Below are 23,802 nucleotides of genomic sequence, written 5' to 3' on the forward strand. Positions count from 1 at the left end.
CTATGTTTTCCCATCTCCCTGTTAGCCTGGCTGGGAAATATGTTACGGGGATGTTTACGCCCCCGTGGCCTCACCAGTGGAGTTAACCGGTAGAGCATCACCCTTTTGGCAATCAACTGTGACACCTGCGCTATTTTGGCAACTCCTTGTTCTGCTCGGCCCCTTCTGTACAACTCTTGCCGCCTCTGCCTTGTACCTGCACTTTTGTCGACTCCTCTTATGCTCTGCACCTTTTGTACCACTCAAACTACTTCTGCATAACCCTCCTTCTCTATAAATGTACTGGTTCATGTTTATTTTAATTGTTATTGTCATCGTCTCCAGGCCCTCTGGCGGATCTGAAAAGGATGGAGGGTTAGTTAGTGGGACAGAGTGGGAGAGCGTAAGAGAGCTTTTGCTGTGTTGTTAGTAGCTTAGGTTTGGAAACACCAGTCACTGTGTATTAGTTTTTCTTCGAGTTGCTATGGGTTTGGTGTTGTTTTGGTAAGTGAAAATGCATGGGACTGTTTTGTGAGTCTGTGGTGTAGTGTCCTGTGGAGGTGGAGTGTTTTGGGTTCAGTCAGGTGTTGGAGGGGTGTGCAGTTTTCTGTGTAATTTCAAGATCGTGCTGTGGTAGAGGCATGTGTGTGTTTTAATTGGTGGTTGAGGGAGAGTTTGTAGGAGAGAGAAAGTGTTAGCAGGGTTGGTGGCAGTAGGTCTGTGGGATCTTGTGTATTACTTTGATTTGGTTGGGCTCAGTTCCATTTATGGTCAATGGCATTATTATGCTTCCCCTTCGTTGTGCAGCCCAAATTCAGTTGGTTTGGTTTGCTACTCTCGGGAGGTTCTCTTCTATAGTACTTCTTTAGATGGGTGAGTTGAACCGCCTGGTTTTTAGTCGTTTTCTGAATTGTAGGTGGTGTTCTGTTTTTCGTATTTCTCTGTGGAGTGATGGCCGAAGTTTTGCTGAAATGTCTAAGAATGCTGATACACTAAATGTCAGTTTTGAATATTGCTTTGGTTGGAGGCGAATGTCCCTCCTGGATCTCGAGGCTCGATTTGGTTTGTAGATGGAGATATTTTCGGTATGAATTCTGCTCTTTGGGTGTGGATTTCTCGGTGGGTTATGCAGAGGGCTTTTGAAGTAAATTCTTTTTTTGACTAGTAGCCTGTATAGGATTCTCGGTGCCGGTGTGATTTGTTCTTTCTTTGGGAGTCTGAGGTTTGGTTTTGCAATAGAAAATGTTGGTTTTTAAAGCAGAAATGCGTGTAAAATAGGCAATACAGTAGTTTTGAGACCATATGAAGTTTTCTGAGTAGTAGTATATATTTTAAAGTGAAGTGGTCTTGCATTGGGCCCATCTGCCTTTTGTGGTGGCCTTGTTTATCGCAACAGGAATAAAACTGCACTGCCAATTTTTCAATCCCTTTTTTTGTATATTAAGAGACCTAATAACAATTGCACTCTTATTATATAAATGATATTATGTTTCATGACATAGTTTGTGATGCAAAGTTTGAGATGCTTAGTGTTGTGTGCCCTACATCTATTGCATGCAATGAGATGCAAGGCTTCCCCGAAGCTCTGTTGTCCACATCACTAAACAACTGCGCATAACTTATCTCGTTGCTTTACATAATTGGTCATGTTGGCTCCGAAGAATTACTAGCGGAGCTCATAGATCTAATTATTCCTCCCTAAAAGACCAGTAATAATGATCAAAATCAAGATGGAAGGCTTGTATATGGCGCGCCAAGGCCTGACCCGAAGCGCCAAGGCCAGCAAGTGTATAGGATAATTAACAGTCCAAATTTAACAATCCGAAATAATTGCTCATAAAATCCTAGGGAGAGCTGAGATAGCTTCTTGACAGAATTGATTGTCCCTTCTGAAGCATATCAAAGTGCTGGGGAAGACCACTATCTTTCAATGACATTGGGTTTTCTGAGCTTTTATCAGTAAAAGCCTCCTTTGTTGAATAAATGCCAGCTCTGTTAATGGAAGTGAATATTGTGTCTTTCTTACTTTGTACCCCAGCGTTCACGCCATCTCGCTAACCAGGAGCCATGGCGTACTGCGCATGCGCAACCCTGTGTCACACGTCTGAAATCTCTTGTCTCTTTTCTTTCTTTTAATTTCTCAAGCTCACTATTTGGAAAAGGTAGTCAAAGGTACGGTATTGCTCTCTTTCTTGACATTTGGAGGTATGCGTGTTCAATGTGTGCCCGTAGTGAAGTCATTATACTTGGCCAAATGTACACATGTATGTTTATCCAACAGCCAGTGCATGTGAACTCATCTTTCCCACTGAATGTCTGTTTGTATACTGTATGTCTTGGTCATGTGTAAGCAGAATGCATGTATTCAGCACATTCCTTCAATGCCATTCACAAGTCCAAATTCAGTGCACAGCCTTTCATGTACAACCCTCACTGATACAGAAGAGATGTTGACTGACTGTCATCCCAAACAGCTGTATGTAGTATATGCATGTTCTATACGACATGCACCCCGTGCCCCCCATAAGGTATTCACAAATTATGGAGTAAAGTGCACGCCACACGTCACTTTTATCTCTTTCAGTGGAAAGTGTGCATAAACTATTTGAGCCTCTTAAGTTACATATACATAAGATATGAGAGGCTGACTCACATTAGCCACAGCTTTTGCATGGAGTGATAATTGCTGTTATTTCATGCTCAGGCGCGCAAGCGCGCAGCCATTTGACATTCTTACTCTGCTTGGGTCACATTTATATCTTTTTTTTCTTGAGACTTTTGTAGTCCTTGTATGGGGCCTTGGTCTGCCTAAGATAAACCAACATGTGCTTATAAAATATACGTGCTGTGTTGTGTGCATGCCTGTGTTGCCTATTGATGATCATGCATTGCTAGGGTTACACAAAATGTCTGCATCAACGTTTGGTGACGCAAAGAGCCATTCTGCACATGTGACCCTAGTGCACACATGCATGTTTCATATTCCTGTAGCATGAGTTTAGTCTCTTGGGCATATTCTGTGTGCCCATTATTAGCATCCTAGTTCATGTTTTACTACTCCTTAAGTGCTTTATTATGAAATGTAAGCCAAGCAGAGCATATTGGGGTGTCCGATGATTAAAGCTGCCTTTTCATAGGCTGGGCGTCTTCAGAGAAATTGCAGTCATGACTTTGCAGAGGCAGAAGGCATATGAAGGATATGTACTTAAGTCATTTGAATTCATGTATCTTGGATCAAATTAAGTCTTTCTGATGTATACTTTGTCTGGGTCGGATGGATGTGTGTATATTCTGCATATACATATTTGCATGTATAATGTGTATTATTAAAGTATACACATTCATGCATATATATATATCATGATGTCTTGCCATGGGGTGCGCGCAACAGCTGAAAGATGGATGAGGTGGGACTTCTTTGCCAAGTTTCCCCATTCCATGTGTGAGTAGGTTTGAGTAGGTTATCCATTCCTGTTTTAATTTTATTTTTAAACTACAAGTTCCAGAATGCAAAGAATGAAATCACGACTGGATGACATACTCGAGCCTTTTGGGGACGAGGGACTTGAGGGCTGTGGTCCATCTGCGGCCATTGCAATATGCTGAAGTCACACATCAGTATCTTGCCCAACTAGGAATGCCCTGTTGGGCTGTACTCCAATTACATATTCCAGACCAAACTTTAAACCAAGCACAACAGAAAATACGACTTTAATCCTGTGAACCGTGAAAACCAGAGCACGCAACATTATGATGTCATAAGGTTGTTGTGTGCCTGCATTCCATGCAATGTAATTGTGGATCATAAACCTATGTATCCTCCCTGCACATGGTAAAATGCATCATTGTACACTTGAAAACCATGCTGTCTTTTTAGAGATTACCATGCATTTGTATTTTCCCCCCTAGGGACGTAGATGAATTAGGAAATGTGCCGACTTGTGTTCTCATGTGCTGTGGCAGTTATGTTGCTTGTTATTTGGTGCTGGCGTTTTCACGGAAAGGAAGTACTCTCTGCTCTGTCTGCTGTGTTCATGGGTCTATGGAAAGGGCACCATGCACGCCTGTTGCCTATGAATCTGCTTCACCGCCCTCTTGTTTTGAACTACTTGTGACCTCGTATCTCACGTTTTGTTTCGGAACACGCTACTATAAGCTTTTGTGTGCATGTGTACAACACAAGCACCGCCAAGAGTGTAGGAATATTGTACACACAGGAAAGTGAACTTTGTCTTATAAATAGGATACAAAAATACATTTAAAAGATCGTATCGATGAAAAGCGACGAAGACCTTTGCAGATGCAAATGTGGCAAGCATTTCGCTGTGCAGCTTTGTTCTTTCAACGTGATCTTGCTGTGCGTCATAATGTTGCTTTTTATGTGTATCTAAACTTTTAGACTTTTCACAGGCATTTCAAAGAATGGGTCATTCCACAGGGCCCGTCTGGCCAGATCTGCTGGGATACTAATCTCTCTAGTAGCACATTTTTGTATGGGCATTGAGATGTGTTTTGCAGTGATGCCCCCAAGGAGAACTAACCTAGACAAACAAGAGGGCATGTCACCCATTTACTTATAAGTGGGCACAGGACCTAGCTTGAGGGTCTTGTGTAAAATAAAAAAATCATATGATGTTTTCTAACTCCAAAAGTACATTTGTGGTTAAAAAGGGCACGTTTTTATATTTTAACGCGCTTTCTCCATAATGATCCTGTGTCTGACCTCAAATTCCTAAATTGATCCAATTAAACAACTGCTTCTTTAAGTGTCTGTACCATTGGACAGGGGTGCCAGAATCGACATAGCGATGTAACATGCCATCTTGATGCAGGCGCCCTAGTTGGATTGGACGCCATGTTTTAGCCCTGGGGAAGTTTTATTTATTTTTTAAATGTATTACACTGAAGACTTTTTCACCATTATACTCTTCGGATATATTAAATTATTTTAACTTTGTCCCCAAATTTTCCCTTCTTGCTGAATATAAGCAGACAAGATGGGATTTAAAGGTAACAGCACAAAAGCCCTAGGGAGACTGTCACACAAAACGATCACTTTGCTACTTGTCTTGAAGCACGTCACGATCGTGTTATTTTTTTATGTTTTGTTTTTGCTTTGTTGATTCACTCAGTGTTTTTTGTGGTCCTTATAGTATATCATGTTTGTCTGTCCTCAGTAATGGAATCTGCACAGCTGTTGCATTCAGTTGGGAATCCTGTCGGTTCTGTCGCATCCGTTTGCAGCCTGAACCCCACTGTTTGTTAGAATAGATGTTAAGCTGCTTCACTCTTTTCTGGGCTTTGCATATTATGTGAAAAAGGAATGTACTTTCAGCATAAAGTATAGTCTGTGAAACGGGCCTATACTTTGTGCATGTTTTTTTAAAACTAAAAGCACTGTAATTTCACATGGATAACCCTTGGCTTGATACTAATGTAGCTGCACCTTGTTGCAGCAAAAAACAGGCTCTCGTTTGCAAATTTGGGCACGTGACTCACAAGAAGGAGTTTCAACAATAAACTGTAATTGCAAGCGATTACAAGGGCACATAGTAAAGATTAGAATTCTGGCCACTGAAATGGCATTGCTGCATCCACACTTGTGTTTCGCTCTATGGCCTTGCTGCCCTACTAAAGGAAATCCCCACTGAATTGTCTGGTCTGCAGGCAGAATAGCGCTTCGTTCCCAGCCTGTTCACAAGAGTGCTACTCCCTGTGGCACCCCAAATCAAAGATGCACTTTTAGCCTTGACAAATTCTATGCATTCTGGGGATATGACTCCATTCATGTGCATTTACAGTATTTGTGCTTCTATAAGGGCCTGTTTCCAGTGAATGATAAGCATTTGTGGCTGTGACAACAGACATACATACATACCGTAGTGCTTAACTGACTTCACATTCTTTCGGTTCCCTGTTTTGACAGAGGGTTGTCCAGGCCTGTGCAACAGCAACGGCAGGTGTGCCTTAGATCAAAACGGTTGGCATTGTGTCTGCCAGCCAGGGTGGAGAGGAGCAGGCTGTGATGTTGCCATGGAAACGCTCTGCGCTGATGGCAAGGACAATGAAGGAGGTAAGGCGTCACGTGCTTCTGCCTACACTACTCATTACGTCAGGTGGAATGTAAAACCACATAACTATATGTGCATTCATTTTGTTTTTGTCTGAGCTTAGAACTTTGGTGTTTTACACATTTTGCTAATTTCACTTTTTTTTCGAAACCATATGTTTTATTTAAGAAGGGATGGTTGTGTGGGGCGAGTCAAATCTAAACTCCGGTATGAAATCTGGCCAGGTGGAAAAATTACTGTTCGCTAATACATTTTCTGGGCCTTCTTTTTTAACATCAGATGAATTGAGTGTTGCTTCGCTGGCCTGTTGCCTTTTGGACGTCAGTCTTTTTGGTTCAGCCTGTGAAGTGGTACCTAACATGTTGGTTGTGTGAGTTTCAGGCGTGATACTGTCCGCCATCTTCCTACCCTCACCGACACCCACATGCACTTGTGCATATAAGGGGGCCAGTTTTGGTGTACACTCGTTTTGTGTTCAAGCGTTTTACCTCCAGTTACTGTATGAAGAACACCATTCTGCTTGTGGCAATGGCTATACGTTTGTTGGAGTCCAGGTGCTTACTACAGGGAGAGATTTGATAGGCTAGTGAGGGCCACGTGGCTGTTACACAGGGTACTCTAAAGTGCCTTTGTTTTCTTACGATGCTCTGCAACCTGCTGCTAATGAGTTCTATTATTACCCGCCCATTATTGAAGCCCTAAGGCTGGTGCTGATGTGTTTGAGGCATGCCCTTATGACCGGTGTCTCTCCTCCTGTGTGGCTTGTCTGCTGTAAGCTACTAGGCCTGTTTTATTTAATTGCTTTCTACTTCATTTGCTGTTTGGAAACACAACTGTGAAACCTGTGTGTTAGGAAAGATTCCTCTTTACAGCAGCTTTCCTTCCATTTCTATGGACCCCCAAACATTTTGCTTTTATTTTTGTATCTAACCTGATTTTTGTACAGTGCAGTGACACCTTAAGCTTCACTGCACTGGCTTTTGCTCATCTGTTATGGGGAAACTGACATGTCCTTGAGGCTATCAGTGCTGTGCTGGGAAGCATGCTTTCCCTTAGTCTGGTTACTGTGTTACTACTACTTGTAGCTTATTACCACTTCTGGTAATTTATATCATTGTACAATGCATTTTACGATGCAGTACATTGGGGGACTTAACCTGGGTTTTAGGATAAGAAGATGACCCCTGCACCTTCTCTAGAGAGACCTAGCGAGACCCTGGAAGAAACTGAAGGAGCCAAGACTCCTGAGCTGCGACCCTTCTAGTGGAGGAAACATGAATTTTCGACGTCAGCTCGGAGTACTAAAAAGAAGAGCCTTCGGAAGTGCCCCTGGACTGCCCAGTGGATGACGAGCTTGGAGTTTGGGCTACCGTGCTGCAGATGTCGCCGTTCTGAGTTGAGGCCTGGAACTTGGGGGATTTTGGGCGTGTGCAACAAGACTTACCACTGCGAAATGTCGTGGTCCTAGCATTAAGATAGCAGGGGAAAGGCTGACCGCAGCCAGTGAATCCCTTTGCGTTGCCATGAATTGGTGGCCATCATCCAAAACTGCTTACCTGTTTCCAGTCCTGTCCTAAGCCCAACCCCTTTCTTGAATGATGGTCCTCCAGTGTTTTGTAATGGTGTCTTCCTACGGGAAAGTCAATTTAGTAGTTTGTTTTTGGTGCAAGAGGGATTTCTGCGAGCAACATTCCGCTCACTGCCTGTAAATTGCTATCTCTCTCGCCGGTGGGTTGTCTATACCTGCCACAAGGGTTTCTCGGTGCAGGAATCCTACAACAGAAGGGAGAGAACACAGGCCAGCATTGTAGCAGGTAGATATAGTGTGATGGTAAGTGGTACTTGACAATTTCAGCCAGGCACAGGTAGAAGGGATAGGGACTGATGGTCCCCCAGGTCCCTCACCCTGCCTAGAGGGTTCCATGTAATAATGTCGCCACAAAAATCTCACAATGCAAAAATATCGCTGAAAAATGGCCTTTTTTTGTGGCGACATTATTGCATGGAACATGCAGGGGACACCCCCGCAACCGCCAAACTTTTTTTTTTCTTTTTTATATATATATTTTTTTTAATGTTTTTTTTTTTTTGCCCCTGTCCCCATATATATGGTCACCCATATAATATCGCCGCGACCTTTTCCCGGCGATATTATGTACGGCAACCATATATATGTGGATAATATTACCTGATACCGCCTAGAGGGCAGAACTGGCCCTGGCAAACACCCTTGTAGGCCTCCTGTCCGAGGTTGAGGGGCGTCCCCATTTCCCCTTCCAGGGTCAGATCTCTGACTCTGTCATACTGACTTATTGCATAAAAACAAAGTTGTAAGGCCTGTGCTGGAGTGACAGAGGCCTTTGCCCATCTAGGGGGCCTGACCTCTTTTGAGGCCTGTCTGCAATGAATAATTCTGCCCTGTATTTGTTGTGAGGGCTGCTCTTTCCTGACCAAGAGGGAAAATCCAACTTTCTTTCATGTGACCCTTAAAATTCTCCTCTTTCCTACACTTGCAATGGCCTTCTTACTTCAGTGTTAAGCCTGCACATCTAATCCTGCCAGGCTGCTGTTTACCATTTTCGGGTAAAAACTATGCAGTAGACACCACCGCCCCAAAACTGTAAATGTTTCTTTGTTAGATAAAAATGTATTGAAAATATGATTAAGTGGCGATTACTTGAAGTGTGTAATCCTTGAGAGATGTACAGAAAAATGTAATCCACATTTGCTTTCTAAAGGATGCAAACATTGGCATAGAATAATGTAAGAGCAATAGGTTGCGGTTGAGCAGGTGCTTAATGACTGTCCGCCTTTAGAAACTCCTCGGCTGGTGGGTTGGCCCTAATCCTCTCTGGGTCCACCATCCCCCCTAACTTGCATCCCTGTCTTTAACCCTATCTATCCCTGCTCTCCGTTTCCTTCCATGTATAGCCCTAATAGTGTGTATGTCTAATTGTATCCATTTGATTATATCTGGTTACTGTATCCGCTTGTTGCTCTAGTGCTCCCTGGATTAGCATGAAATGATCCGGAAAAAAAGTCCTACTGAGAAATTACCAAATTATTTTGATCTAATTTGTTTTGTAATAATGCGGGAAGACCCCCGTAATCACCCCCCCACACACACAATTTCCCCTACCTTAATTTATCCCCTTGCCCCACCCCCATTTATTTTTACTAAAAATAAACAAAAATCCCTAACGAATTCGACCAAAAAGATTTGGTCATTTCTCATTAGGTATTTTTGTATTCGATCATACCTTGCCGCTGAAGTATATTCTCGCTACATAGAACCCAGTGCAAACATACATGCTTTTGGACTGAAGATGTGTTGGTGGTTTTGTTTTGGAAACTAATCGGTCATTTATTCCTGCAATCTAATGGTTGGATCAAGGATCACCCTCTCCAGATGTCCTGGAGATGCAATGCAAGATTATATAGTCATTGTTCACTTGCAGTCATTTTGTATTTCCTGGTCCGACATTTACATTTTTGGAACAATACACATGGTTGGACCACTTCAAGATTAGATAAATCTTTGACGAGATATTAAACGTGTTTGGGCTCGAGGCACTGACACTGGGTTTTCAGGGCTGCCAACATCCCAGACCTTAATGTGGTTGGGTACAGGTGATATTAAAAACAATGTAATGGTATTTACAAATTGCGTTTTCACCTTACGTATGAGGAGGCTTTCTGTTCTGCCCAGGTTGCCATTGCGAGCAAACGCTGAGAGCCTGCACCAATATGTTTCAGCTCGTAGGACTCGCGATGACTAACACTGCGCAGAGTGTTGCAAGTTTCTACGCTGTCGCTTCATCACTGCACTGAGAAACATTTGAGGATTGTCGTGCTGATGGGCTGTCTGGGCAGAGCATTCTAGGGAAGGAGAAAGGCTCTTGCAGTGTTCATAGAACACCAGGTTCTTCGCTCATATGAAGAACATAACCCCTGCATGCTAGATTCTGCACCTGTGGCTACGAGACACTTTGATGTTCGTGGAAGTCATCGCCACTTGAATTGGCGAAGACTTTGATCTCCTGCTACCAGAGCCACAGACAGAACCCACATGGCATTAATGTAATGTTATATGTGAAGGATTTACTGCCAGGTGTTCCTCCAATATCAAGTCAAGAGCTCCATGACAAAATGGGTTGACCCTGTATGTCGAGAGACCTAGCCATCCAGAAGGCTGTGAATACTAGAAATCATAGGAGCATTCCTTGCTTTGAGTTTAATGCACCAGCGATTCTGGACAAGACCCCATATTGACTAAGACAGCGTTTGGCCATACAAGTTTGTCATATCATGACATAAGATTTGCAGGTGCGCCTTTAAATGGCAGTTACCCCCGCTACGCTGGGGAAGTTTGCAGAATGGAGTTGACTTAAAAGCACAAAAGTTTCCCCAAAGGTTTTTCACCATCAGGTGGTCATAGAGCTTGCAATCCCCTATTATGGATGAGTCCATAATCTACCACAGCCCGATAACCAAAATCCCAACAAAGAAGCAATAACTAGAAGGAACCACCAAACCACCCTTTCCCAAAAGCTTTCCACCCACTTCTGAACAGTTAAGCACCAAAGCACACCTGTCTGACAACAGCCACTAGTTGGTCAGTTCCAGCAGGGCCTGAGATAAAGTATATGTTGCCACCGCATTACCATAAAAAGACAAAGTCCTGGTCACTACAGCCATAATCAGCAAGCAAGGATCTGCTAGAAAAGAAGCAAAAAATAGGTTAGGCATTTAATTGCAAGATGTGTACCAAATATCCTTGAACCTTAAGAATGCTAAATTCTGAAGAACTATTGGGACAAGGTCAGGAAATTGATATTTGTTTCTTTATCAAAGAGGATAAGCCCAAAACAAAATCTATTGGTAACCACGGTCCTGTGGCTTATAACAATTGAGCATCCGTCATCTGAAACAGGGATTGCCATCAGATTGCTGAAAGTAGAATATCCCTATTGCTACCAAGTAAAAAAAAAAAGAAATGCTACAGCATCTGACATGCCGACAGTATCCAAGTGATGATGCAGAAGAAAAAGTAATGCATTGCAACTGATAGGCCCACGGCATCCATGGTCCCCACCACCCTGTGAGCTAGAGAGAGAGGCTGGTGTTCACGATAGAGTTTTGCAGTCCGATGCATTGTTGCTTGCTTTTCCTTCTTCTGCCAAGTGGCAAAATGACGTGACTGCACATGGGTAAAAAAAGCTGACAAAGCAACTTCTGTTGTGATGTTTAACGTAATTACTATTTCCTGCCACGTCTGGATTGACGTTAATGAGTCAACAGGCAGTAAATGTTTAGATGCAAGAGGGGTTTGTATGTTGGATAGACATTTTTTCAGGAGGTTTTTGGAAAATTGATTTAATCTCATAAGATGTTAAGGAATAGTGAATTTAATTTTCTAACTCTTGGTGTGGGGTATTTAGTGGGAACACATGGCTTCTAACTGAGACATATGCGTGGTATTAATAGCATCCCCTGAGCCTAGGGTGTTTTATTTATGATCATATAGCTTGTGTTGAGTTGTGGCATCGCTGCGGCTGCAAGCCATCATGACTCTACCATCTTGCACTGCTACTTTTCCCGCTGTGCAACTTTTGATGTTCTTTTCATGAAAATTGTCACCTGATGTCTTGGAGCTAGACATTAGTATACGAATTCCTAAGCAAACCTTTACCCTTTCAATGTAAGCCTGTTGCGTGGCATTGCTGCTGCTGCTGCGTAACTAGTGTTATGCGTCCTCTGCAATGCTCCATGGAGGATTTTCCCTCTCTGTCTGCATTGTCAAACGCGGTTGGCTACAATGATGGATATGGGTTGTTGGACCTAAAAAAAACTTGACCTACTGACCATTTGACCTACTTTTTTTTACCTACTGCGGAGGGAGAACCCAGCATTCCCCCCGGATGCGGGGGGAGAACCCCCACCTAGCCACCCCCGACTTCCCCCCACGTCAACCTATTCCCTTACGCCACAACTATTTTTTTATTAAAGTGTACCATTTGACCTACCGAATTTGCCCAAAATGAGAGTTGGTCAAGTTGGCATTAGGTCAACTATGCCAATACCATAATGATTTGGGGCATCAAGTTGGCAGGAACATGTTGCTGTGCTGATGTGTTTGTAACACAGAGATTTAAAGCAGGGCTGACCAAGACCTGTCCTCGACAGTGAAATCCACTTCATGTTTTCAGAATATTTACAAAGTAAATGAAGTAAAGTAATTGGAAATGGTGAACCTAAATGGGAGTTATTTACAGAGGGAGCAGTTTACCTGAATCTTTGGTTTCGTCTCTCAAGGACAAGACTTGGAGACCCCTGATGTGTAGTAAAGGTGTAAGAAGAACTTCACAAATTGCAATAGTCGGGGAATGGTAAACACCCTACTTAGTTACTGCAGTTACCCTGGCTACCTCCCAAAATGTAGTGCCCTTTGTAAATCACTGGCTTCTTGAAATGTCATTATTGCCCAAAACTTAATTCTGTCCATTTACCACACATTTTGATTGTTCCTCTTGCCACTTAGAAAAAGAGGGCCAGTACAATGAGGCTTTATGTGAGAGCGCTCTACATCTTCCGCATGTTAACACATAAGGTACTGAAGAAACACGAGACTAGTACCGTCCACAGCCTTGTGAACTTCTCCCCCAATATAATCTGCTGTCAACTCAACTCGGTTCCTAGGTTTGGAAGAATAACTTTAATCTTGTGGTTTTATGTAGCACCTCGGGTCAGATTCCTCCTGCCTTTAAGCTATCCAGTAATAGCGGTTATTATGCATTTTGGTGGCACTCAAGGCTCAAGCCAGACCTGCCGGCATTCAAATCTGTTAAGTTCCGGCTGGTCCGTGTCTGAATCGCGTACTTAGCTCGTGCCCCATTCTCCCAAACCTATTTTCTCTATATTGATGCTATTTTTCTGACTGGCAGCGCAAAGGGGAAAGATCAGTGTTGTGATCCATTGCTGCAGGCATAAATGCACATTCTGATGAGCCTGGATTATCAGCACACCAAATTTCAATAGGCATTCACATCAGGAGCTTTGAAATATTGGCAATTTCATGTGTATATTTTTCTTAATTAATGTATAGATTCCATCACTGGCCATATCATTGTGTAAACACGGGCTTTGTCTCCAGCTGCAACACTGTGTGTGAGTTTGGTGTCGATATGGGAGGGTGGGTTGGTTCAAGCATCTATGCTGCCTCTACACCATTATGTGGTAAGCACTGTCATTTGTGGTGCTTATCTATAGAAATGAAACCTGTAAATCCATATGATCACAGGATAAATGTCTCTAGGTGTCCCGATACACCGCCCCCCCCCTCCGCCCCCATGCTATGCTAGAAGCAGAGTAGAAGGGCAATTTACCTTGCATATATATCAAAAATGGCAGTTTCATCCGCCTACCGTTGATCCCATCTGCAAATGTTTACAGCACGTTCAGAAAAGGTTTCAAGCCTCGAATTGTGGTGATGTGTGAGCAAGTCAGCAAGAGATTAGGATGCAAAGTGAGAACTGCGATTATAAGCACCTGGATGGATAAATGGGTTGCAATTATTCGAGAGGCATTTATTTAGTAATGTTTTCTTTTTTTTAAATCAAAAGACAGAATGAAAAGTATTAACTGCTTAGTGGAGTTCGTAATATGACATTCAGAGGGTCGGGTGATTCTTTTAAAATGTTGCTATGGCTTTAAAGATTCTCTCTGCACTGAACAGGAATATTGCTCTTCACTTTCTATAGCACATTCTCTGAATAAAAAACAGACCACGTTGCTTAATGTCCCTTGACCTTCCATATAAATCCAAATATCAGAACACAGAAAAAAAAGCAAAAATGCCTTCACCCATTGCTCTAATGCTTGCATTTTAAGATCTTCTTGCCTCCCCATCCATGCCTTACCCGGTGCTACCTGCTCTCCCAGTACTACCGTCTCTGGCTGCTGCTCCTTGTCTCTGCATTTCCGCTGCCTGCCATAGAAAATAGAAAAGGGACTTAGTCCTTTTCCTATTTTCTATGGCAGTGGCCATCTTGGTGTCTTTTTTTTATTTTTTACGGGTGATTGGGCTCACACAATACCTGCAGAAGCCATTTTCCAGACAAAGAAAAAAAACATAAAACTATTTGCACCCCAGATGGAACCATGGGTGTCAATGGCTATTATCACCCACTTTTGGGGGCATACAATGCTGTTATCAGCCTTCCTGGGTTTTGGGTGGCGGCCCATGACCTTCGCTGTACACTTCCTCCAACTCTTGGGTGATCACTATATTAAAGCATGACCTACAAAGCTTGGCGATGGGAACTAACATGCGTTTACTGATCCTCCAGTAACGGTATCAAAGCCTTCAAATTGTACCAAAGGTCCATCATCCAACAGGTTTCTGCGCCAACATTCCCAAGCACTCCCAGATCAGAAGATCGCAGTAAGCAGGGATCATGCACATGTATGCTTATAACACGGAAAAAGAATGTTGTCTTTTAATATAGGCTTTACTAAAATTCACACAGATTGGTAATGGATAGTTAGTCAACCATTGAGCAAAGCACAACATATTTGTACTCTGATCACGACTCTTCAGATTTAGCAGCACTGGGGCTTGGATTATTTTTCCAGGAACCCAACTATGGGTCAAGCCCAGTAGCCAGTGTGCATGTTAACTTAAGAGTCAATAATGTCATGCCTCGTCTGGCACCCTACTGTCCCTATCGCCATGGAGGCTGAACACTTTAACTAAGTGATCGCCATGCCTGTTTCAAAGCCCGTTTCCGGATCCAAAAGAGTACATTGATGAGGCTGCTTTTCATGTGTTCTCTCCATTACATGAAAGAAGGCATTTGGGCCGTGTGTCTGCAACACAAGGCAATAAGCCTCAAAGCCACTCATCTCTCCAGATGAGAAATGTTTGGCAGACACAATCACATAATGACAGGGAAGCACATGTTGTGTGATCAAAGAGCTCTGTACAAGAAGAGCCCTTTTACAGAAATGAATACAAAACAAAAATAAATCATCATTTTAATTTGCGTGCAGACCAACATTGCATTTCGCTACATTAGTTTTTTTTTTGTTATTTTTAAAGTATTTGTTACAGTGTGCACCTAGCTCCACGAGGATGCAGAGTACAAGTAACATGTTGGTCATGATGCGATCATAATTTGATGTTATCTAGTGGAGACCGGATTAAAGAAATATTAATGAGTTATAGAAGGGAAGCTATAGCAGGTAGTTGGAAAAGTACTAGGCTTCACATTGTACAGTTGCTTTTCACATGTTCATATTAAAATATATTCATAGTTATAAATTGATACGCAGGCAGGGATTTCCCCCCGGTGCGCGATTTTGTTAAAGCGCCACAGTCTGCATCTGAACCCAATTCAATTCTCAAGGATTTACAATCCACAAATAATTCAACAAACCACATGGCATTTATTCCCATCAAGCCAATGGTTCATACACCTAGGGTCTCTTTGCCTCCTTGAAATAAAGGTTAAAGATTGAAAGATTTTTTGCACATTACATTGTCATGCTTCTAAACCCATTGCTCTTAATGGGGAGGTATTGTTTGGCCTGTTATTGGAACGGAATTCCATTTTGGTGTCCCCTGGTCCTTTTAAATGGGACCCCTAAAGGCTTTGCTTTTTACCTGCTTGTTTTCTAGGATCTTTGACTTTATTTCTTGTGGCCAGCGGACTTCTGCAAGCCCCCCTGATCAAGTCTTATTGTATCAATTATTACAATCTCCATACTTCTCCTCTTCTGGATTTAAAGTGGAGTCAGGATCCTTAGGTGTCAATTTTCAACAGTCCCAACCATGTCAGCTCATCATGTACCCTTCAAGGCACTAATTCACCTGATTCCATAAAATGTTTGCCCCCCCAAAGCCTCCAGACATTGCATGGAAATGAAGAAGCAGAGGTTCAGTTAAAATTAGTTTTACAGACTTTCTTTACGCCATCAAATAATCCAAGAAGTGATTACCGACACCAGGAGCGAGTATTCGGTACTTGTTCTATTCCTTGTGAATGAATCCTAGCCCGCCTGGTGGGTTTTCAGTTAGTAATCCTATTTCTAAAGCACAATACAGCAAATATGTTCTCCAGTCGCTAATCACTCATTTCCAAACCTATTTTAAGCATTTAGGCGTGTGTTTAAAGAGGACAATTTTTGTGGTAGTTCTTTGATCTCCAGAATCGGTGAAAAGCTTCTTTTGGGCTTTTGTCACTCAAAAACTCCTTTCCATTGAGCTGTGTAATTGATATCGAAGGAGGCACTTCTATGTTCTGCTAGACTGGTGCCAAAGCAGAAAAGCCTTTGAAGTCCATTTAGGCTGCTGTAAGGCTTGATTGGGAATGCAAAGGAAGTCGGTGCAAGACTTTCTGAAGACGGAAATGCTGTAATTTATGAAAATGCCCCAGATATGGACCATGGTTTGCTGAATAACCGGATGTGTATAACGATAATGTAGAGACTAGAGTATAGGACAGTGTTCCAGCTTCTAATGGGCCCACAGCTCTCTGGCCTCGTACCACAAGGGGAAGGATTTATTCTAAATGATGGAAATGCAAATACCATCGTAGGATTCCAGCCCTGATCTGTGGTCTGCTGGGAAGCTCATATTTTAGACTGGTGGTGTGTATTTTTCTGTCCACACCCCAAAAGAAACCGATGGCTTAGGGCCTTGACGATTGTCTACTGATTTGTATTCCCTTTACACTGTGAAAGATCCACCTATTTTAGAATCCAGTGAAAATGTGGCCAGAAAAAATGTAGTTAGTGGTGAAAATATATTTGCAGTGAAAATGTTGCTACGCAAAACGTAGTTGGCAAATTTCAGGTGGAAAGTAGCCAGCAATGTTTTGCTGCTAGGGTCATTGTTGGGGTTAAGGATGGGTGTGTGGGCTTATTACTGCCTGGTTTAGGGTTAGGTTAGGGTATAGGGTTAGAGTAAATATGGTGGTGTGAATTAGAGTAAGAGTTAGGGTGGTTGCTGCAGGGCTGGTGATGTTGGGATTTGGTTACCCTTTAGGGTAGATTAAGTGTCAGGCTAAGTGCTGGGGGTTATGAAACGGCTAGTGCTAATAGAGTAATGGCTTGGGTAAGTGTTAAGGAAAGCGATAGGAAGGTTAGGCAGGGCTGCTGAGGTTGGATGGGGTAGGATAGAGCCAAGTAAGCATTATGGTAAGTGGTCTTGCTGCTGAGGTATGGCTAAGGTTGGAATTGGAGCACGGGTTTGAGTTAGGGCAAGGGCAATGTCGTGTGTTGCGAGCTACTGATGGGGTTGCAGTTATGTTGACTGTACTGATTTTGTATTGAGTAACATTACAAATAATGCTTCAGTGCCCTGTAGCTTTTGCATTCTGTAAGAGGATGATTTTGGAGGTTTATTAAAGGTTTGGTCATTGTTAGGATTACAGCATTCTACTTTTGAGTATTTAAAAAAAGCTTATTTTGCGACCTTATTACTGCCAAAATGTTCACACTTGCACTGATTTTATTGAATGACTACATTTTTTAAAACCTCATTTTGCCAGATACATTTTCACATGACTATGTTTTCCTGCCCCTCAATGATACCCAGGAGTTCTTGAAACCCACTCTAACTTTCTGTACCCTTCATTGGGGCATGATTGCATTAGGTTTCCCGCTTTTGCTGCTCTATCTTCACAGAACGAACAGACCCAAGCCCCGTTTTACGTCTCGGGATATTCACTGTGCACATTTTACCCACGGGATTGCCTTTTACATTTCTCCATCCGGATGCGGCAGTGGCTTTTGATGGTTCTACATGTTTAATACGACAAGACGTTGGTTGCTTTAAATTTGTCTGACTATTTTTGGTCTACCTCACTTTTTATTTCCTTTCTGTTATGGGGGCACCACCCATTCCTTCCCTTCCTGTGTCCTACCCCACACCACCTTCTCACCACATAACATGCCTAACCTGAACATACATGCATCTATACAGACACAAATATAGTATCCAACTGTTAAAAAGAATTTCTTTTGAAAGTCTCTAGTTTGGTCAAAGACTATTGGGTGATTTGACCAAGTATATAAACATGTTTATGTACGAGTGTTTATGGAGGAATAGGGAAGGGGGGTGTAGGGAGGGGGATCCATTTAAAAAAGTCGAATTCTGGTACACCAAAACCAGATCTCATATTACAGGGCTTGCGGTAGCAGCCGTGTAGTTATAGTTAAGTTGCTAAACCATAGGAAGGAGCAGTTCTTGGGCGGCTTATAACTTTGGCGCTGTTTGCCAAATTAGCAAGAAACTTTGCAAAATAATGCATATGGCCACCTCTGAATTATTTCTCAAAGTTTTGTGCATTTTCGTCTAGGGTAGGGGGACAAAGTTTTTGAAATTCAGATATACGTGAATGGGAAAAGATTTTGCAGCTCAAATCGCTGTGCGGATTTGCACCAAACTTGCACGACAAGCGGCTTCCTGGTCCCAAAAGCGTGCTTTTTCAAATTTGGTGTTAAATCTGTCTAGTAGATTTTTTGTATCCGTCAATTATGCCATTTGTGATGTCATCATTGATATTGTGGGTGTTAGTATAGGCAGTGCATGGTGGTGGCACTAGTTATGGTTGCACAGCTTACCATAACTGGCGTATTTCTTAGGTTTTCCGATTTTATTTTGTAATCATAACATCCCTTTTAACAAATGTTTTTTCACTGAATTTCATGTTGTTTTTATTAGTAAAACGTAACCATAACGTCGCTCTACCTAAAGTTTTTTCATTTTTTTCAATTGTTGTTTTGGCTGGGAATTTTTTCCAACCTCTCAACATTTTACATAATATATAAATACAAAACAGATTTCTTATTTACAGTAAAATTAAAAGATACATATCCTACATGTATCATCAAAACAAAATGTTACCTATTTGAAAAAGGTTTATAAATAAATAATCCTATAATAAAATTATAACTTTCATGATTATATAACTAAGACACTTTACAGTTTTCAAAGTAAAAGGCTGTGCAGATGGAATTATAACTTAAATGCGGTGTTTGTCATGCCCTCTTGGTCATCTGCAATTTCAATACATTCAGATAATTGATTGTTGCATAATGCACGGATTTCCTGTTCGTATGAAACACGGTGAGCCACAGTTGATCATGTGTGACATTTACAGATCCCTCAAAAAGTGGTTTAAAATACTTACATCTCAATGGTAGCAACTTAACACAATCAACTAGCAAGTGGCTCAAGGTCTCTCTCTCCATGTGACAGAAACGACAGTGTGTTTTATCTTGAGACAGTCTGTTGCGCTTACATAATAAATCTGCAGTTAGACAGAGATGAAGCCTGTATCCCAGAAATGCTGAACGATGGTGCGGGCTAGGTGATATTAATATGTAGCAAGCTGGTTGTCCATATCGTTTTAGTTTGAATGGATTTTCTCCGAATTTTTTTATATCGTAGACAATTGACACGTGTCAGATTCCAGTCATACTCCCACAATTTCTGTTTCGCCTTATTTGTATTATCAAGTAACAGTTTTATCGTTCTATCTGCATGATGCAGCAGTTTCAGCGCTCTCAACCTCCATGTTTTCACAAATTCATCACTCGTTTCTTGAGACATATATGTTGCTATTAATCGAATTAGGCCATTTTTATGGTCACCCATTATCAGTTTTCGGTACAATGTGCACCATTTCCATTTATACATGCCATGTAGTGAATTTGATAGATTTTTACCGGTACAACTTAACCATGGCATACCCTTTTTTATGCTTCATGCTTGGGGTCAGAAAGGTAAGCTCCTAAACCTGCAGTGAAATGCAACCACAGGAACCTTGACCAACTCCACAAGTAGCAGTCTTGCCTCCGCCTTTATGAATGACTCGTCTGGGATTCCAAACCTCAGCGTGGCCTGTCCAGGCACTGTGCAATTCTGAGTACGCATCCAAAACCGGCTTCACCTCTTAAGGGTCAGTGAGGGTACAAGAGTACCTGCTTGATTTCCAGAAATCATGTTCATACTTTCAAACCCAAGTAATGTCTGATGGCCCCAAACGTCAAGGTTACCCCACGCCCCAAGAATAGGATAAAAGAAGTGCAGATTATATTTGTTCTTTTGTTGCGGACACTTGTTCACCAGTGTCACGGGCCAGGAGGGTTAGAGATGTACTCCCTGCACAGAGAAGGCCGATCAGGATTCGGTGACAGGGATCCCTGCTATAGCAGCATTTTTGGTCCCAGTTATTAGTTGGAGCTGCTTGCACAATTTCCTGATAGGAAGGCACCTTATGGACTAGGTATATTGGAGATACCGGTTAACCTTTCCTTTTTTGTTTTGCGCGAATCACAATTTTGCAGATTAAAGGGCACACTCAAAGACTTTATAGCATAAATATATCATATTGGTAGAAGCACGGTAACAAATCAGCCTCAAAACTTTCTGACGTAAGGGTTGACATGCGTTTGCTTTGTGGAAAAGGTCATGAAGGCACGTCCTCTGGTGTCAAGCCGGGTGAGCCTGCATCATTGGCTCCTATAAAAACTTGGATACAATCCGGTCTTCCTCATTGGTTGGGAAGGTTGCCATGGTTTCTCAAATGCACTACTCCAGGACGTTTAAGTTGTCATCAATTCAGCTAACACTCACCTCTTGTTCCTTGACCTCCCAGCTCCATAGGTATTGCCACTCTCTCACTACATTTTATACTGTCTGGGAATTTGGTGTGTGGGGGGCTATAGTTGGTAATAGTAGTGACATGATCATGTTTGCAGACTTTTTTATTGAATTTATGTCTGGAACCACCCATAGCTTTTAAAATCTCAGCTTCCAATGAGCTCTATCCGTGTTTGCACTAGCGGGTGACCGGTGTCCCATACTTCACCATGTTGAAATGATAGCCTTTTACAGCTGGCGACGACAGACAAAGCAAAGACACTCTCCTTTCTCTCTAATGATTTAGTTTACTTGGTTCTGCTCACTTTAACTCTGCTGCCTTTTTCTCAGCCTGAAACAAGAGCGAAGACCAATGTTATTGTTCATTAGATTTTGTGGCGGTGTCTTTGCTCTGAACGCAAAGCTGCAGTATGTACTCTGCGGAGCAGGTATTTCCGAAATGGGAATGCAGATGCCCCCGGGGAGACGGAACGTTCATCATTTTGGTGGTTAGACCATATTATAACTCTAGGGGGCGGGGGAACCAGAATCAATATTACCACTGTGACCCTATTGAAGTTGTGTAAAATTTGAGGGCGTGAAAGTCAGTCGCCCAAGGTCCGCTTTCCTCCACTAACAGAACTGGATCACAATCTTGCTTTTCAAAAATCTGAACACGTGCGCTTTGATAAAACACAGTAATCCTTCTTTTTTTGAGAAGCTAGAGTGACCTTCCTGATGCGCTTGGTCATCCCTGCAACGGTCACGCTTTCTGGAATGATCCCCAGACACCTTACTCGCCCGGTCAACTGGTTGATTTCACTTTCGTCCATTGTGCAACTGGTACAATGATAATTAATCAACAATGTAGGCCCTTATTCACAGAGCATTTTCCAATGGGGTTTTGCCATCATAAAACACTTCTGTGAATTAGGCTCTTAATGATGTAGATGAGACTCCCCTCCCCCCCCCGTGCATAAATGCAGTTGCAGTTCTTGCGCACCCCCAAAGCCAAGGTGGTAGCCCGAGGACTCCACTTTACAGGCTTTCACACCGTCCTTCCTGTTTTCATCAGTACTTCTTGAGCTGAAGGAAGTTGTGTCCTGAACAATGTATTGTGCCATTGCCTTCTCGTGCCAAGTAAGACAGCCTTTTTGAAAAACACAAAGCACACTAAGCTTTGATTATTGGCAAAGCTACTATCTAAAATTAATTTGACATTAAAAGATGCAAATATTTACTCCAGATGATGAATTTCTATACCGTTCAGTCAAAATGTGGTGCACGTAAAGGCGATATGCAGATTGTATGCACTGCGTTTAGGCGTGCACGCGATGGAACAAAATCTGGCGGCGTCTCTGGGCTCCTGCCCTAGTCTAGTGTTGGCCAAGGCCACCAGGCGCGACTCGGCCCTGGGTGCAGTGCGCCAATGCAAACTGAACCCCCTCCTTTTCTTTGTGCCCTGTTCAAAATGTCTTCCAAGCAGCCTTTCCGCCCCACGCCCCTCACCGCATCATGAATAACACAAACCGTATCAAAAGATATGTTAGTTTCTTAGTTGTTTTGAGATTAAAAAAAAAAAACACTATTTTGGCTTCTACAAATGGTGGGGTCCACTGACGTCACGCTTCTAAATGGCGCGCCATTGAAACCCTGCCTGAGTTGTGTGGGGGGGCTTGGGCAGCTAAAACGGAGGCAACGCATCAATAATGCTTTGGGAGAGTTGCGGGGCGCCATCTTCCTAACCATCCGTCATCCGCATGGTCAACTCGCTGATAAACTCCATGGAAACATAACAAACAGCGCGCCCCTGCGTCTTGGCTCGGAAAACGAGCTCCTTTCTCTGATTGATGTCGGCAAAGAGGATTGGAGGAAGGCGCTTCCAGCTGATTAGTTCACAAGGTGTCGCTCTCCTGCAGTTTTATGACCCGAAGACGGCGTGCCAGATGTACATTTGCTTCTTGCAAACTAACAAAGACGAATGGCCAAATATGAGCCTTTTCCTTGGGCGCCTTTGCCAAATATTGCCCGAGGGAGGATGTTGAATGGTAAAAAAACGTCATCATCGGGTCCTTTAGTTTGCGCTGCACTCTGAAGACCCGCGGAAGAGAGCCACTTGCCGGTTAATAGTTTGCAAATGGCGGCGGCCGGGGAATTCGGGATTGCAGAGCGCAGCATTTGTACAGTTTGAAGTGGCTTGATTTTCTTAGTTTTGAGAGCCGTGCAAAGTGTCCATATTGAGGTTTGTGAGTGTGCACATGCGGGCAGTGTCTGCTATTTTTTAGGCCAGCTTGAGCTGTTTGTGTGTGTGTGGAGGTAGGTGTGGTGTCCAGTGCTTTAAATGGGGTAAGAAATTGAGGGGGGGCCCTCGTTTGGGGGCGTGGCATCCGCTGTGGGCGTGGCCTAAAAGTGCACAAATCATAGTAGGGTGCGCAAACAAATATATAGATGTATTAGAGCATTTATATATTTGTATGCGTAATAGTATGGTTTGTGTATTTTTCAAGCTTCTTTTATAAACATAGCAATGTTACATATTTCTATGTTTATACAAGGTGGCTTGTAAGCGCACAAACCATAGTAAGCCACCTTTTATAAACAGACATTTGTAACATATTTCTATGTTCATAAAATATGGCTTGAAACGTACAAGCCATCTTTTATAAAGCGTTGAGGACGGACAAAACCCAAGGTGGTTTTGTCCGTCGACAAAGCTTTATAAAAGATGCCTTGAATTGTGTACGTTTCAAGCCGTCTGTTATAAACGTAGAAATATTTCTACGTTTATAAAAGATGGCTTGAAACGTACACATTTCAAGGCATCTTTTATAAAGATTTGCCAAAGGAGACAGGCATCTCGGGCTCAGTGATCGCTGCTCTGAGCAGAGATCACAGAGCCCAAGCGTCTTTCACCCTCTGGGAACCCGCGGGCTCCGTGATATAATCTACATATTAGATCATGGAGCCTGCAGGTTCACAGAGGGTCAGTGACCTGGCGAGGGCAAACAAAGGAACTGTAACTTCCCTGATGACCCCTCAGATGGGGGGTCATCAGGGAAGTTACAGTGACTTGCCTAACGTTACACTGGCGGGCCCATCTCC

At 42.7% G+C, this 23,802-nt stretch overlaps 1 protein-coding gene across 16 annotated transcripts in view; it reads left to right on the forward strand.

Moving 5' to 3' along the window:
- The window catches only part of TENM3 (teneurin transmembrane protein 3), a 1,347,981-nt gene that overhangs the window by 1,200,987 nt on the left and 123,192 nt on the right, over positions 1 to 23,802 (forward strand). For 10 of the 16 annotated variants that reach the window (XM_069631455.1, XM_069631458.1, XM_069631461.1 and 7 more), the window contains 3 exons: positions 2,125 to 2,151; positions 4,972 to 4,989; positions 5,906 to 6,052. In XM_069631455.1, coding sequence (XP_069487556.1) covers positions 2,125 to 2,151; positions 4,972 to 4,989; positions 5,906 to 6,052 — 192 coding nt within the window. The remainder of the gene's footprint in view (positions 1 to 2,124; positions 2,152 to 4,971; positions 4,990 to 5,905; positions 6,053 to 23,802) is intronic. The other 6 variants (XM_069631459.1, XM_069631460.1, XM_069631463.1 and 3 more) reach the window with 2 other exon arrangements.

This window comes from Ambystoma mexicanum, chromosome 6q (assembly GCF_040938575.1).
Source record: "Ambystoma mexicanum isolate Mex_15411 chromosome 6q, UKY_AmexF1_1, whole genome shotgun sequence".
NCBI classification, from domain to species: domain Eukaryota; kingdom Metazoa; phylum Chordata; class Amphibia; order Caudata; family Ambystomatidae; genus Ambystoma; species Ambystoma mexicanum.